This window comes from Herpailurus yagouaroundi, unplaced genomic scaffold (assembly GCF_014898765.1).
Source record: "Herpailurus yagouaroundi ecotype Mexico unplaced genomic scaffold, PumYag 77, whole genome shotgun sequence".
Taxonomy (NCBI): domain Eukaryota; kingdom Metazoa; phylum Chordata; class Mammalia; order Carnivora; family Felidae; genus Herpailurus; species Herpailurus yagouaroundi.
Window position 1 is genome coordinate 38,487,036 of NW_024412388.1, and position 16,456 is coordinate 38,503,491.

Genomic DNA, 16,456 nt, shown 5'->3' on the forward strand with positions numbered 1-16,456 from the left:
CCCAAACAATCCCTGTGCTACAGGCACAGAGCCCCAGGCAGGGCTTGAACTCACAAACCATGAGATTGTGATGCTTCACTGAATGAGCCATCCAGGCGCCCCAGTAACAGCCTTAATGTGACATAAAACAGACTTCAGAAAAAGATTACCAAGGTTAAAGTGAAACATTACATACTGATTAAAAAATTTGATTTATCAAGAAGATATAACAAAATTAAATGTGTAAGCAATTAATAATACAGTATTAAAGTAAAGGAAGTAAAAAGTACACTATATAACTGAATTTCAATACCTTACTCTCAGTAACTGATAAAATAAGCAGTCAAAAAAATCATTAAAGGGGCGGCTGGGTGGTTCAGGCAGTTAAGTGTTTGACATCAGCTCAGGTCATCACCTGAAGAGTCTGAGCCCCACATGGGGCTCTGGGATGACAGCACAGACTCTCTTTTGGATACCTGGTCTCTCTCTCTCCCTCCACACCCCACTCCCCAATCATGCTATCTCTCAAAAATAAACATTTTAAAAAGTTTTTGGAAAGATCATTAGGGGTGCCTAACCAGCTCAGTCGGTTGAGCATCCGACTTCGGCTCAGGTCATGATCTTGCATTCATAAGTACAAGCCTCGCATCACGCTCTGTACTGACAGCTCAGAGCCTGGAGCCTGCTTCGTCTCCCTCTCTCTCTGCCCCTCCCCTGCTAGTGCTCTATCTCTGTCTCTCAAAAAATAAAATAAAACGTCAAAAAAAATTTTTTAGTTAAAAAAAAGATCATTAAAGGTATAGAAAATGTGAATAACATTCAAGTAATTTGACCTAGTGACGTTTACTTAATATTCCAGCCAACAGCAGAAGGATAGACATTTTCTTCCAAGTGCACATGAAAGCATTCATCGAGAAAGAGGATATTATGAGCCATATAAATCTCAATAAACATAAAATGAAATCATGCAGATTATTTTCTGTAATCCCATTAAACTGGAAATAAATAAGAGGAAAAATATCTGGAAAAAATCTGAATATTTGGAAATCAAACAATATATTCCTAAATCACTTCTATGAGTCAGAGAAGAAATTATAAGACAAATTAAAAAATACTTTGAACTGCATGAAAATGAAAAGACAAACATATAAAAATGTGTTAGATATAATTAAATCACTTCTAAAAAGGGTATTATAGCTTTAATCTTGAAATTTCCTTCAGTTCTTCTTCTGCAGAAAAAGCATTTGACACAATTAAGCCCCATTTATGATGAAAGCTCTAGCAAACTAAGAACTGAAGGAAATTTCTTCAATTGATAAAGAATATGAAAAAGCCTGAATTTGATGCCACACACAATGTTGAAAAACTGAATGCTTCCCCAATATCAGCAATAAGGTTAGTATGTCCATGCTCAACACTTCTATTCAACAGTGTACAATAAATAGGTCCTGGCTACTGCAAAAAGACAAGAAAAAGAAATCTTAAAATAAAAGAAATAAGGAGCAGCTGGGTGGCTCAGTTGGTTGAGCGTCTGACTTCGGCTCAGGTCATGATCTCGCAGTTCATGAGTTCGAGCCCCACACCAGGCTCTGTGCTGACAGCTCAGAGCCCGGAGCCTGCTTCGGATTCTGTGTCTCCCTCTCTCTACCCCTTCCTTGCTCATGCTCTGTCTCTCTCTCTCTGTCTCTCAAAGATGAATAAGTGTTAAAAAAATAATAATAATTAAAAAATAAAAATTAAAAAAAGAAAAGAAATAAAAGGTACACGGATTGAAAAGTAAAAAGTGAAACAGTATTTGTAGACCACCTAACTATAGTCTACAATCTACAAATAAACTACTAGAAATAAGGAAGGAATCTGATGTCACAGGATAGAAGTTCAATATGCAAAAATCAACATTATTTCTCTGTACCAGCAACACTTACAAAATGAAATTTTTTAAAACAGCATTTACAATTTGATAATAAAGTATATTTAAAAAATTAAAAATAAATTAAAAAAACAGCATTTACAATAACATTAAAACCTTAAGTATGTAGTACTTAGGTATAAATTTAACAAAGTATGTGTGAGTAATGTCCACTGAAAAAGTTCATACCGTGGAGAGAGAGAAAGATTTCAAACATTCAAATTACAGTAAAACCTTGGATTAAGAGTAACTTGCTCTACAAGTGTTCTTCAAGATGAGCAAACATTTATAATAAATTCTAAGTTGACAAATGAGCCATGTTTGTATTTACAATACAAGTAGTACATGATGTTGAATGTCACATGATCACAACTGGGCCAACGGTTCATCTCTCTCTCTCTGTCTCTCAGTCTCTCTCATTACAGGATTATGGGTGACCGTCTCCCATGCTCAAATGCTCAGTCTCAGGCTGCAGTGTTGGGCAGAAATCAGTGATTTTTCAGAACACTGGAAGGTGCCCACAACTGGCACTAGTGTATTATTTGTCACTTCAAAGCACCTATGGACGGTCCTTTGCTTTTCCATACAAGAGTAAGGTGAGGAATGCTTTGCTTCATTCTAGGTCAGGCTGCTTACAGATATAGACCCTTTCCTCTGCTGCCTTATTGCCAGTTTCATTAAATATGGTATATGACAAGAGTTTATTAATGCTGTACTGTAGTTAACATTCATACAAGCATATACAATGGCCCCCCATATACAATGGCAGGAAAAGATTTCATTAAGCCAACAGATAGCAGTGACTCCATTAGTGATAGTGAAAGTCATCTTACAGAATGACCCTCCTCTCTCGTCTCCCTCACACCAGCCATGAAGGTTTTCAAAGGTAACTGCCCGTTAATTTCTTTATTTTTCTTTATATTTTGTATTTTCTTTATTATTTTGTATTACATTACAGCATTGTAATCATTTCTATATGAATATTTTTGGGTTGTGGAACGAATCATCTAAGTTTCCATTATTTCTTATGGGGAAATTCGCTTTGATATACAAGTGCTTTGGATTACAAGCATGTTTCCAGAACAAATTATGCTCGCAAACCAAGAGTTTACTATATATTGTGATAGACGTCATGATAGTGGTTACCTTTGGGAGAGGAGGTGACAGGAGGAATGGCTGAGAGGGATGGAGCACAAGGGCACAATCTGGGGTGCTAATGATATTCTAATTATTGATCCAGGTGGTAATTACACACATAGGATTTGTGCACTTGCTGAACATAGAGTTCCACAAACAGTTAACTTAAAAGAATCAATAGCATTCTTTGTTTACCAGTGACAAAGAAAGAAAGAAAAGAAAAGAAAAGAGAAAAGAAAAGAAAAAGCTATCTGCTAAAGACAGGAAAAACAAAGTAAAAAAGTTCAACTAGAAGATCTTTGAAATTTACATTACATATAACCAAAGGGCTACTATCCAAGATATATTCAACAAGATGGAAAAAAAAAGAAAAAAAACCTCTGAGATTGCTAAGGGCAAAGGATATAAACTGGCTATTCACAGAAAATGAAAACGCTGGGATTGGAGGTTGGAGTTATACAATTGTAATCCAAGAAATGCCTAGAGCCATCAGAAACTGGAAGAACAACCTTCCCCCAACCCCACCTCCACTTCCAGATCCTTCTGAAGGAGTACTGGGCCCTGCTGATAATTTTATTTTGGACTTCTGCCCTCCAGAAATGTGAGCAATGTGAAGACAAACTTGTCTTAAGACACCAAGTTTGTGGACATGTGTTATAGCACCCTATGAAACTAACACAATTTCCTGAGCCCCCATAGTTCCATTTCTAAATCTAGTGCCTAGAGCACTGGGCCTGTATCTATAAGATTCAAAACCCTCCTGGGGCGTCTGGGGAGCTCAGTCAGTTGGGCGTCTGACTTCGGCTCAGGTCATGATCTCACAGTTCGTGAGTTCAAGCCCCATGTCTGGCTCTGTGCTGACAGCTCGGAGCCTGGAGCCTGCTTCAGATTCTGTGTCTCCTTCTCTCTCTGCCCCTCCTCTGCTCATGCTCTGTCTCTCTCTCAGTCAAAAATAAATAAACATTAAGAAAAAAATTTTTAAAGATTCAAAACCCCCCTGTGCAACAGTGTGCAATTTACCTATACGTGTGACTAAAAAAATAAACCAATGCCCTAACTGAAAAAAAAAAACTATATGTATAGAAAAATAATTTATAATAAAATATCTATTTCTACATGTCAATGCTCAGGCAGGACTAAGCTAGAAAATATAATATTTACACCTATACACTGAGTCTACATAATACAGATAGTTTCAAAAGCAGAATGATAGGCGCCCATGTTGGCAACTCAAACACAAGCAGTGCTGCCATTGGTGCCATGATTTTCCAAAAAAAGTAAACTCTTCACAGAGTTCCAAACAAAACAAAGTATACTCTCCTCAATTTACACTACAATTGTATTCCTGGAAAATTCACTGTATTTTACCACCTTTCAAAAAAAAAAGAAAAAAGATTTTGTGTTTACACATAAAACAAAGTTAGATTCTTAACTTCCAATAATTATATACAGGTTTTCATCTACATATTCAATAGGACATTCAAGTCATGCAGAATACTAGACAATGAACACCAACAGGACCCCCCAACTGCTAAGGCAAACAAAGGTAGCCCAACAAATTTCACTGGCATTTAAAAGTCTATCAATAATAGACGGAGGGGCGCTTGGGTGGCTCAGTTGGTTGGGCGTCCAACTTCCACTCAGGTCATGATCTCGTGGTTTGTGAGTTCGAGCCCTGCATCGGGTTCTGTGCTGACAGCTCGGAGTCTGGAGCCTGCTAAGGATTCTGTGTCTCCCTCTTCCTCTCTGCCCCTCCCCCACTCACACTCTGTCTCTCCTTCAAAAATAAATAAACATTAAAAAAAATTTTAAATAATAATAGATGGAAAAAAGACAGTCTCTTCACAAATGATGTTGGGAAAACTGGATGGCGACACACAGAAGAATGAACCTGGACCACTTTCTTACACCATACACAAAAATAAACTCAAAATGTATAAAAGACCTAAATGTAAGACAGGAAGTCATCAAAATCCTAGCGGAGAAAACAGGCAACAATCTCTCTGACCTCAGCCGCAGCAACTTCTTACTTGACATGTCTCCAGAGGCCAGGGAAACAAAAGCAAAAATGAACTATTGGGATCTCATCAAGATAAAAAGCTTCTGCACAGTGAAGGAAACAATCAGCAAAACTAAAAGGCAACCAACAGAATGGGAAAAGATCTTTGCAAATGACACATCAGATAAAGGGTTAGTATCCAAAATCTATAAAGAACTTATCAAACTCAACACCCAAAAAACAAATAATCCAATGAAGGAATGGGCAAAAGACATGAATAGACACTTTTCCACAAAAGACATCCAGGTGGCTAACAGACACATGAAAAGATGCTCAACATCACTCAACACCAGGGAAATACAAATCAAAACCACAATGAGATACCACCTCACACCTTTCACAATGGCTAAAATTAACACCTCAGGCAACAACAGATGTTGGCAAGGATGCTGAGAAAGAGGAACCCTTTTGCACTGCTGGTAGGAATGCAAATTGGTGCAGTTACTCTGGAAAACAGTATGGAGGTTCCTCAAAAAATTAAAAATAGAATTATCCTATAACCCAGCAATTGCACTACTAGGTATTTATCCAAAGGATATGGTTTCAAAGGGGCACATGCACCCCAATGTTTACAGCAGCATTATCGACAATAGCCAAAGTATGGAAAGAGCCCAAATGTCCATCGACTGATGAATGGATAAAGAAAATGTGATATCACACACACACACACACACACACACACACACACACAGGAATATTATTCAGTGATCAAAAAGAATGAAATCTTGCCATTTGCAACTACATGGCTGGAACTAGCACTAGCATGTATTATGCTAAGCTAAGTAAGTCAGAGTCAGTCAGAGAAAGACAAATTATCATATGATTTCACTCATATGTGGAATTTAGATACAAACCAGATGAACATAAGGAAGGGAAGCAAAAATAATAAAATTTAAAAAAAATAGAGGGGAGACAATAAAAGACTCTTAAATACAGAGAACAAACTGAGGGTTGCTGGGGGGGGTGGTTGTTGGGTGTGGGGAAGGGGTAAATGGGTGAGGGGGCTAAATTAAGGAGGGCACTTGTTGTGATGAGCACTGGGTGTTATATGTAAGTGATGAATCACTAAATTCTATTGCTGAAATTATCAAAAATGAATAAACATTAAATTAACTAATTAATAATAAAAGTTATTTATTCATTTATTTACTTAAAAATGGTTTAATGTTTACTTATTTTTGAGAGAGAGAGACAGACAGACAGAATGTGAAATGGGGAGGGACAGAGAGAGAGAGAGGGAGACACAGAATCCAAAGCAGGCTCCAGGCTCCAAGCTGTCAACACAGAGCCCAATGGGGGGCTTGAACCCATGAACTACAAGATCATCACCTGAGCCGAAGTCAGACGCTTTACCAACTGAGCCACCCAGGCACCCAATAATAAAATTTTAAAAAGTCTATTAATAAAGGAAGAAAAATTAATCACCATCATAAAAATAAACAGTATTATATAGCAATTAAGGAAATGAACTTGATCTGAAAGAATCAACACTGACAAATTTTAAAAACTGAACTGGAAAAAACAGGTATGCAGGATACATAGTAAAATACCATTTGTGTAAAGTTTTAAAACAAAACAATAGTATAAGTAGCACATAGACATACACAAATATATAGTAAAAGTACAAAACCAGAATCAAAAGAATACGCTCCAACTTCAGGATATTGATTACGTTACCTTTAGGAAGGGAAGGAGAAAAACAGGAGTCAGAAAGATATACAAAGGGGGCCTTAACTATATCTGTAACATTTTATTTCTTAAAAATGAAATCTGCAGCAAACATGTAAAATGTAGCATTTGTTAAATCAGGGTGTGGAGAGGGTGGAATCATAGTATTCAGTTTTATTTTTCCTGTAAGTTTGAAGTATTTCTTACTTAAAGTTTTTAAAAGTCTATATTCCAGGGAAATTTCCCCCAACTGTAGCACAATTGTGAGACACCACTCCACAGAAACTTAGATGAGGATCACAAATGTTTAGATAAGTAGCGATTGAGAAGGAAGGACCCAAATCTGTTTGCCCCAATGTTCTCTATAATTTGAGTGCGGTAAAGAGGTGAAGAGAATACAGAGAAGAAATATATATATATATAATATATAATATAATATAGATATAGATATAACATATATATTATATATAATATATAAACTAACCCCAAACTGACACTATTCACGTAAAGCAAACTGGCTGGTTTCACTGCCCAGGCATTGGGCTTTATTTTTCACTCTCCAATTTCTTCCCTTCTCCCAAATAATCTCATGAAAATTGAACTACTAAATAACAAAAAGAAGGTAGACAGAAGCAGCAGCACAAATACTTCCTATATCATAGAAAGGATGTTTCAACTATTAAAAACGTAACTGTTGGGAAATATAATTATTTTGCTGTTCTTTAAAAACAAGTTACTTGGCCTATTATACCATTCTCCAAAAATTCACTGAGAAAAGTCACACTTTCTTTCCAGCAATATATTTTCTCTCTAGTCATACGGCTCTGTGGAGCAACAAAAGATGTGTTATACACCAAAACCTTTCATGTTTACTATGTTCTTGCTCTCATATTACCACCGTATTAAACATGAGGTTGCTACTAATACAAGACTGCAGCAAAAAAAAACACTTGTGGAGGGGGTGGGGGAAGAGGAGAATGTAGTTTCACACTTTCAAAAGACAAGGAAAGATAAAACATCTAATTTCCAGTTTATAGGATCTGGGAACAAATTAAATGTCACCACAAAAGGAAACAATTCAGACAATAACACAACATGGGATATTCAATATCTGAGTATAGGCTCTTCCAAAGGTAATGTGCACAGAAAGATTTTTACAAGAATGAATGTTCATAGATTTATCCATGACAACCACCACCTGGTAACAATCCAAATAATCATCAGTAAAAAGAATGGCTAAAAAATGTTGCAGTATACACATACAATAGAATACAACTCCTCAATATAAAGGAACAAACTACTGATACACACAGTCACATGGATGAATCTCAAAAATATGCTGAGCAAAAGAAGCCAGACACAAAATTTACAAACTATATGGCTCCATTTAATACGAAGTTCACGTACTGGCAAACTCATCTATAGTAACAGAAATCAGAATAGTAGTTCCCTCTGCAGGGGGCTTGACAGGAACAAGGGAATTTCATGACTTGATAGAAGTATTCTAAATCTTGACCCAAGTATGATTACATGAGTGTAAACATTTATCTAAATCCACTAGAGGGGAAGAAAGGAAAGATCATGGGGAATGAAAAAGTAGAACAGTTCTATACTAAAATGGACTTAAAAGACCTAACAACCAAATGTAACACGTAAACCTTGATTGGATGCCCGTTTTTAAAAATTACCTATGCAAGTTATTTTTGGGACAACTGGGAAGACTTGAATATGGGCTAGATATTAAGAAATTGTCACTCATTGTTTTAGGTGTGATAGATAATAGCATGGTGGTTATGTAGAACAACGTCCTTGTTTTTAGAAGATGTTGAAGTGATTAGGAGTGGCGTACCATGATACCAACAATTTACTTCCAAATTTTCAGCAAAAGAGCCACATTTATTTTATACATACACACACATACGTACAGATAAATCAAATTAATGTTCATAGGTCGTGGCATAGGTTTTCATTGTACTATTCTTTCAACTACCCTGTATCCTTGAAAAATGTCAATAAAAAGCTGGAAAGTAAAGATGACAACTTTTATAGATAACAGAGTGATCTCTGAGATATATTACGTGAAGGGAAAAAAAGCAAATGTGCAGAATAGTTTATGTAATATGCTACCTACTATATTAAGAACCAAAGAAAAAATATATGTGAGGGGAATTGTATGTGTGTATGTGTATATGTATGTGTATCTGTTTGGTTATATTATAAAAGGAGATACTAGAAGAATAAATCTGAAACCAGTAAAAATGATTACCTACAGCAGATGAGTATGGATGGGAAGTAGGTTTGAGGAGACAGGGCTGGATGTGAAACTGCTCTGAGTACATCATTTTATGGGTCTTGACTTTTATACCATGTAAACATAAAAAATTAAGTTGAAAAGAAGAAATTAAAATGTAAAAGATGTTAAAAATATCTCTGGTCATATAATTCATCTTTTCAATCAAAGCCCAATTAATCAAGCTTAACTTGAATGGTTGCTAATGATCATTTTTTCTCCTTCTGAGCATCAGAGCTATTTAATAGCTTTTTGCTGGTCAGAAAAATTAGCATCTTGTTGCAGATCTACCCCTAAATAGTTGTGCAACTGTAAACAAATAACTAGCCATGCTAAGCTTCACCTGTACAAAGGAATAAATCGAATGATATCTGGGATCTTTGGAACTGTAAAATTCTGTGACTCAAGTGTTTGATGAAAAAAGTTACATAGGGATGTTTCCACCTGCCTAATTTCTTTAGCCTCAATGAACACAAGGTCCATTACACAGTCATTCACCTCCTGCAGTACAACCAATACCAAGAAAGAAAGGGTACTGAAATTAAATATATTTCTGCAACTCCTTCAGGCAGTAATCAGTCACAACAAAGTACTTCCTCCTAAAGATGGGTACTGTTAAAGGAAGGGGAGCAGCAGCCAGTTGGTGGTGCAACTGCACTCGCTGGGCATCTACACCCCACTGGTTAGCAGCAGAGGAAGCAGCAGCCAGTAACAAAGTCTGGTGAGGCTGCACGGCCAAGCGAGCGGTTTAGGAAGCTAGGACGCTTCTTATATTCTTTTGCTAAAGGAATCTTACTTTACAAAAAAGTTGCTCGACTTTGGCAGCTGTGGGATGAAAACATCTGAAGCTAGGGCTGTGGCTTCCCACACAGCAAAGTAAAATCTCTGCAGGCTTAGATAAACCAAGAGTGCCAGAAACTTTCTTTCCCTCCACCCTCTGCCTCACACTTTGCCCTACCCAGGCTTGCCTTCTTTAAGACCTAACAAAAGACCTAGAAGAGTCTTGTGACTTGGAGTTTCAGGGACAGTGTTGCAGAGGCCTCATTCTAATTCGAGGAAGGACAGCCAGGAGAGCAGGGGTGGCCAAGGGTGGGTTAAGTCCAGAGAGAGGCCTGCAGGCAGGGTGTGCAGGGTGTGCAGGAAGCAAGTGGGGAGGACTTCTCCGGGCAGCACTCAGAAGCCTGGTGTTGGGATATTTAAAGACACTCACATACACATACCTGCCCCCAGTGTTGCTGGGAGATCAGAGTTGAGACATAAGAGGGCTTAGGAGGGGTGGAAGGAGAGAAAGGGGGCCGAGTGGGGAATTTTGGTTCCAAGCTGCTCGCAGGTCTACAATGGGGGTATGGAAAGGCTCTCTGGGATTTCCTCTAAAAGAGACAAGCTGGAGCTTTCATCTGAAGACGAAAACGAGAGGACTCTGTAAAGAATAAAGAGGAAGTAGTTTTAAAACCTGCGGAAGGGTCTTCCGAGATGATTAAAAGGGATGGAGTTTTCTCATACCATGGAGAGATCCAACCCCTTCCCCTGAGGAAGCACAAGGGGGTTCAATGCCTCAGCTGGATTTCCACAGCAGGTTGGGGGACAGGATCCTCTCGAGCCAATCTGGAGACTGACTGGGGGTGGGGTTGCTGCTCCTCTCCAGCAAGTTCACAGAGTGAGCAGTTTCTCTGTTAAAAGCTGTTGCGTTTCTTGGCGTGACAGGAAGGATAAGGGATAAGGGATCCCTCTCACAGCCAGGAGGGTCCTGAAATGATTTCTGAGGACAAGGCAGGGTGCTTTGTGCAGTGCTGACACAGTTCAGTTGCTGGGTGTGAGGATTCCACACTGAAGACTGAGAGTAAAGGCCCCTTCACGAATCAGAAGCTTGAAATTTGTCCGAAAGAACCTGCCCGCCGTGATTTGAGAGGAAACGTACCCCCTTGGAGACTGGGGAGAGAGGGGGCCAGTAATACTCTTTCTAAGAGAAGAGGAATGTAAAGAGAAGCCTACCACCCGATCCACTGGAAAGTTAGGGGCAGGGCGAGGAGGCCTTTGGAAGAGGAAGTGGTTTGTAAATGATCTGAAGGAACCCCAACTGGAAGCTGGGATACAGCGAGAACGGAGGTGGGGGTGGGGACGGTCAGAGCTCTGCGTGGCTGGAGTGGGAGGGCGTTCAGGATTTTGCAGAGGGAGGAGACCCAGGGGCCACGGGTCAAGGCTCCCGAGGGATGATTCACAGGCTAACGTAGCTTTTGAGGTGACTCGGGCTTCAAGGAGATGAACGAGGGAAGCGTCCCCGAGTAAACGCCGGAGACTCGGTGACACCCAGGCGGCGGGGGTTGTGGGGGCGACCGGTACTCACGGAGCGGATCTCCAGCGCCAGAGCGCACTGCAGCGCCTTCACCTTCGGCATCCGCGCGGGGTGGGGCGGCGGGGACGGACCCCGGCCGCGGGCCCGAGTGAGGCGAGGAGACGCGGGGCGGGGCGGGGACGGGGAGGAGACGAGGTGGCGGCGGTGGCAGCTATGGCCCCCAGGCCGGGGCCCGCGGTCCAGCCTGGGTCCCGCCGGAGCAGAAGCTGTGCGCGGGGCGTGGACTCGTTGTCATGGCAGCCAAGAGGGGCGGGGCCGGAAGAGAGGCCGGACGGGGACGCGCGGGAGCCGCCACTCCTCGGCGAGCGGCTAGGGGCGGGGCTCAGAGAACGCCTGAGGCGGGACCACGCGAGGAGGCGTGGCTTCCGAAGGAGTGGGGTGGGGCGGGGCTGTTCTGTGACATCAAAAGATGGGCGCACATTTGGGCGCCTGGGTGGCGCAGTCGATTAGGCGTCCGACTTCAGCCAGGTCACGATCTTGTGGTCCGTGAGTTCGAGCCCCGCGTCAGGCTCTGGGCTGATGGCTTGGAGCCTGGAGCCTGTTTCCGATTCTGTGTCTCCCTCTCTCTCTGCCCCTCCCCCGTTCATGCTCTGTCTCTCTCTGTCCCAAAAATAAATAAAAACGTTGAAAAAAAAATTAAAAAAAAAAAAAGATGGGCGCACAGCTGGACAAAAGCGAGAATAGCCTGGGGTTTGTGTAGTGGGACAGTGCCGAGGTCAGGGAGCTGGACACAGGAGCCCTGAGTTCCAACGTGGCGATGACACCGTGGGCTACTGGAGTCCCAGTGAGGCCTCAGTTTCCACCACTGTAAAAGAATAATAATTAATGTTGGTTTTCTTTTTTTTTTTTTTAATGTTGGTTTTCTATTTGAATTTCACAGTACAGTTTACAAAGCCAGCATGAGGAAATTGAGGATTAGAGAAGAGTCTTGCCCAAGTTGAAGAGAGAACCAGGACTGGAACTCAGGACCTTTCATGTAAAACCCCAATTGCGTCCCTGACAATTGGGGCTTGAATCAGATCATCATGTTCCTCTTCCTAGACTCCTACTCTATGATTCTATTAGTGCATCCCCCTCTCTCTTCAAGGTTCCCTAATCCACTGTGTATGCTTAAATTGAACTGTCAATGCAGGGCCAACAATAAATCCAGTTGGGAAGGGCTTGGGCCATAAACCATCAAAGATTAAAAGAACCGAAGAGATTGGCCCAATCCAGTCATTTTAAAAATCATTTTTAGTGTGAAATATATTACACATACAGAAATGTATAAAACACGTTCATCTTAAACAATAAAGCAAATCACTGTGCAACTAATACCTAGATTAAGAAATAAAGCATTACTAGAACCTTAGAAATGCCCCCAGCCTTTGCATTGCCTTCCCTGCCCTGGAAGTAACTGCTACCCTGACTTTTGTTACAATAATTCCCTTCTCTTTCGAAGTACTTTTGCTATTCAAGTATGCATTCCTAAACTAGACGTTTTTGTTTCCTGCTATTGATGCTTTATCAGTGAAATTAACACTATTCGTGTTTTCCTGTGACTTGCTTCTGTCATTTACTATTATGTTGTGAGACTCACCCAATATTGATGCTGTATAGCAGATTTTTTCCATTGTTGGCTAGTACTCCAATATATGAATATTTATTTATTTATTCTTTTAACTATTGATGGTCACTTGCACTGATTCCATTTTTAGCTATTATTCACGTGTTGTTATGAACATTCTAATACATGTCTACTAGAGCGCATGCATGCTCCAGTGGGAGTGGATTGACTCGGTATTAGGTTTTGCACATGGGATTTTAATTAGTGATGCCACACCGTTTTCCAAAGTAGTTGTACCAATTTATGTTCCTGCCGAGAGTGTATAAGAGTTCTTATTTTCCCACGTCTTCACCAACATTTGGTATTGTTTAGGTGTTTAATGTTTGTATATTTGGGTGTATGTAGTCCAAGTATCTCATTGTGGATTTACTTTGCATCTCTTCTTACTATTGAGATTCAGCATCTTTTCATGGTTTTATTAGTCTTGCCATGTTCTCTTTGTGAACTGCCTACTAGTTCTCTTCCTATTTTATTAGATGGTCTCTCACTCACTCTCTCTTGCTCTCTTGCTCTCTCTGTCTCTCTCTTTCTCACTGATTTATAGGAGTTCTTTATATATCCTGGATGCTAATTCTTCATCTATATTACACGTGTTACAACCACGTGTTACAACCAGTGTGTGCTTAAGTTTTTAAATTTTCCATATAGGGTGTGACGAACAGAAGAGAAACTACATCAAGGAGTATGAATATTCGTAGTTTGACCAAATAATTCCAAGTTGCTATCCAGAATGCCACACCAGTCTACACTCCCACCATCCAGTGAATCTTCCATTTCAGTTAACATATTATTCAGTTCTAAAATTTCCATGTTGTCTTTTTCATTAGTTTTCACATGACTGCTGAGATTCCCTATTTGTTTACTCATTAGGGCTCTATTTTCCTATCCCCTTTGACTATATCTTTATTTCTTTGAAAATATTTACAATAGCTGCCTTAAAGTCTATATATGTTATATCCAACATCAGTGCCATTTCTGCTTCTCCTATCTACATGTTTTCATAACTATACGCTGTATTTTCCTGTTTCTATGTCTAGTGCTTTTTATTATTGAATACTAGATATTTAATAATGCCCTATAAGAACATGGATTCTATGATCTTTCTCTAAAGACTATTGATTCTTATTTTAGTAGGCAGTTTAATTATGGGGCGATTACCTCAAACTTGTGCAGACTTAGTGATATACTTTGCTAGTGCAGATATGTGGAAAGCCCAAGATGTTCTTAAAGCCCATCTACCTTGGTAGGTCCCAACTTCCAAACTCTGTCTCTCCCAAACTTTGTCAGCCTTCGTTGTAGACTTTGTTAACGTGAGCCTAGTGCAGGCCTAACTATAGGATATGGTTCTTTCTGCTGGAGTGCAGACTTTCTGAGGTATCAGCTGGATTCCAGGAGTGTTATACAAAGTGTTAAAAAGATCTCTCCCCAGTGGAATGTTCAGCACTCCAATGTCCCCAGTACTGTCTGATCCCAAGCATCTCTGTTCTGCTCCCAACACTAAAGCAGCTGCTGACTGGCATGTCTCTGGTCATCTCATCCTGTGTATGTAAAGCTCACCCCTCAGCCTTGAAGTTTTGGGGAAACACCTCATAGGTTTCTGGGCTCTCTCTGCACAGTGCCTGTCTTTGTCAGTTTGGGCTAACAGAACACCATAGCCACCACAGTGCCTTATAAACAATAGAAATTTATTTCTCACAGTTCTGGAAGCTGGAAGTCAAGACCAGGGTGCCAGCACACTTGAGTTCTGGTGAGAGCCCTCTTCTGAGCTGCAGATGGCCCTTTTCTCATTTTATCCTCACAAAGTGAAGAGGGTGAGAAAGCTCTCTGGGGTGTCTCTTATAAGAACACTAACTTCATGAGAGCTCCACCTGCATGACCTAATTACCAACCCAAGGCCCCACCTACAGCTACCACCACCTTGGGGGGTAGGATTCCAACATATGAATTTGGAAGGGACACGAACAGTCAGTCTATAGCAACTAATTTAAAGATGTTCTCCCTCCATTGTAGCCTTCAAGTTTCAGCCTCATACAAAAATTCAGCTGCCAATTTCTAAACCCCAAGCATGAAATTTTGGGTAAAAATTCGAATTGGCCTGAGTGGCAGCATTGTGAATGGCATCACTATAATTAATGATGTCCCAGGAAGATTTATAATCACAGGTTACAGATAAAACAGAACTAGTACGCTTCTGCACTTCCCCTCCTTTTATCCTTTACTAATTTTATGGGAAATAAGTCCAATAAAAAATATAAGCTCTTAATCTTTCCCAGAAATCCTACCTCATTTGATGAATACTTTGAGGGAATAAATTAGAGTCTTTTTTTCTTTTATACAGCCTACTTTGCATTTCTGAAGTGAGGATGGTAACTCAGGTTCCCTGGCCAAATGGTCAGAAGGTTAGAAGCCTTTTTAAAGACTTCTATTGTCTTCCCTTCATGTTCAGTCTCCATAAGGTAATTGATTTCCAACAAAGTCAGTGTCTTCATTAGTCATAGGACTATTAACAATAAGAACAGCCACAGTAACCATTCAGTGACAGTTCATTATATATCAGGCATTGTACAAGTTACTTTAAGTAGATAATTATACACCTTACACATCTCTACAAGCAAAGTATTGGTATCCCCATTCAATAAATGAGGAAACAAGGTCACAGTAAATTAACGTGCCCACACTCACCCAGGTAGTACCTGGCACAGCAGGAACTTGAACCTAAGTCTGCTCTTCTCCTGCTATAAAATGCTGCGTCTCGTTATTTATTGTTTTATTATTATCAGTAACAAAATACCAATCGGTTTAAGAAACAATACAACCCAATAAATATAATAGCAATAATTGTTATATTAATAGAGGTTGTATATAATATGCCATTATCTTGCATTTGAAAAGATATTTCTGTTCCTGAAAACATGTTTCTGTCATTTAAATTGATTCTCAGGATGATTCTATATATTTTAAAGTGCAACTATTTCTAAACTTCTAACACTTGATGGTGGGCTTATTTGTCACTGAGAATGGTATGGAAACTTTAAGAGAAATAAGACTTTAAAAATCTCTGATATAGTTTGAAATAAACACATAAAGCAGGAATCACCCTATAATAAGAATTTTTTTATATTGGGTAAACTATAATTAAAAAAAAGAATTTTCTTTTATGAATTGTACCTCTTGGAAAAATGTTCGAGCTTGAAATGTACTATGTAACTCAAATAACACATACCCAGAAGACCATTTTGTTTTATTAATCTTGTCTCTCTATGTATGATATGCTAGTCCAGTCAATAATAACTAGGTCTCCATTCTTCTGATTGAGTCTTAGAAAGTAACAAGTAAATGAGGAATCATTTCCCATTTCTTGTATAACATCTTTATGGAATATGGATGTGTAATAGGCCAGCTTGCTGGGAGGAGGGAGTATGAGGACGTACTATAAAAGTTCTGAGCCCTAGTTG

General features: G+C 39.6%; 1 protein-coding gene and 1 long non-coding RNA gene across 4 annotated transcripts in view; one reads left to right on the forward strand and one right to left on the reverse strand.

Moving 5' to 3' along the window:
• SPATA6 (spermatogenesis associated 6) overlaps positions 1-11,613 on the reverse strand; it is a 152,002-nt gene extending 140,389 nt beyond the window's left edge. For all 3 annotated transcript variants that reach the window (XM_040470167.1, XM_040470166.1, XM_040470168.1), the window contains exon 1: positions 11,387-11,613. In XM_040470167.1, the coding sequence (XP_040326101.1) occupies positions 11,387-11,437 (51 nt within the window). In that variant the 5' untranslated portion in view covers positions 11,438-11,613. The remainder of the gene's footprint in view (positions 1-11,386) is intronic.
• A 456-nt stretch (positions 11,614-12,069) lies between these two features.
• Positions 12,070-12,709, forward strand: LOC121018374 (uncharacterized). The gene is made up of 2 exons (XR_005785174.1): positions 12,070-12,179; positions 12,276-12,709. It is a non-coding gene; the product is annotated as an uncharacterized LOC121018374 (long non-coding RNA).
• The last annotated feature ends 3,747 nt before the right edge of the window (positions 12,710-16,456 follow it).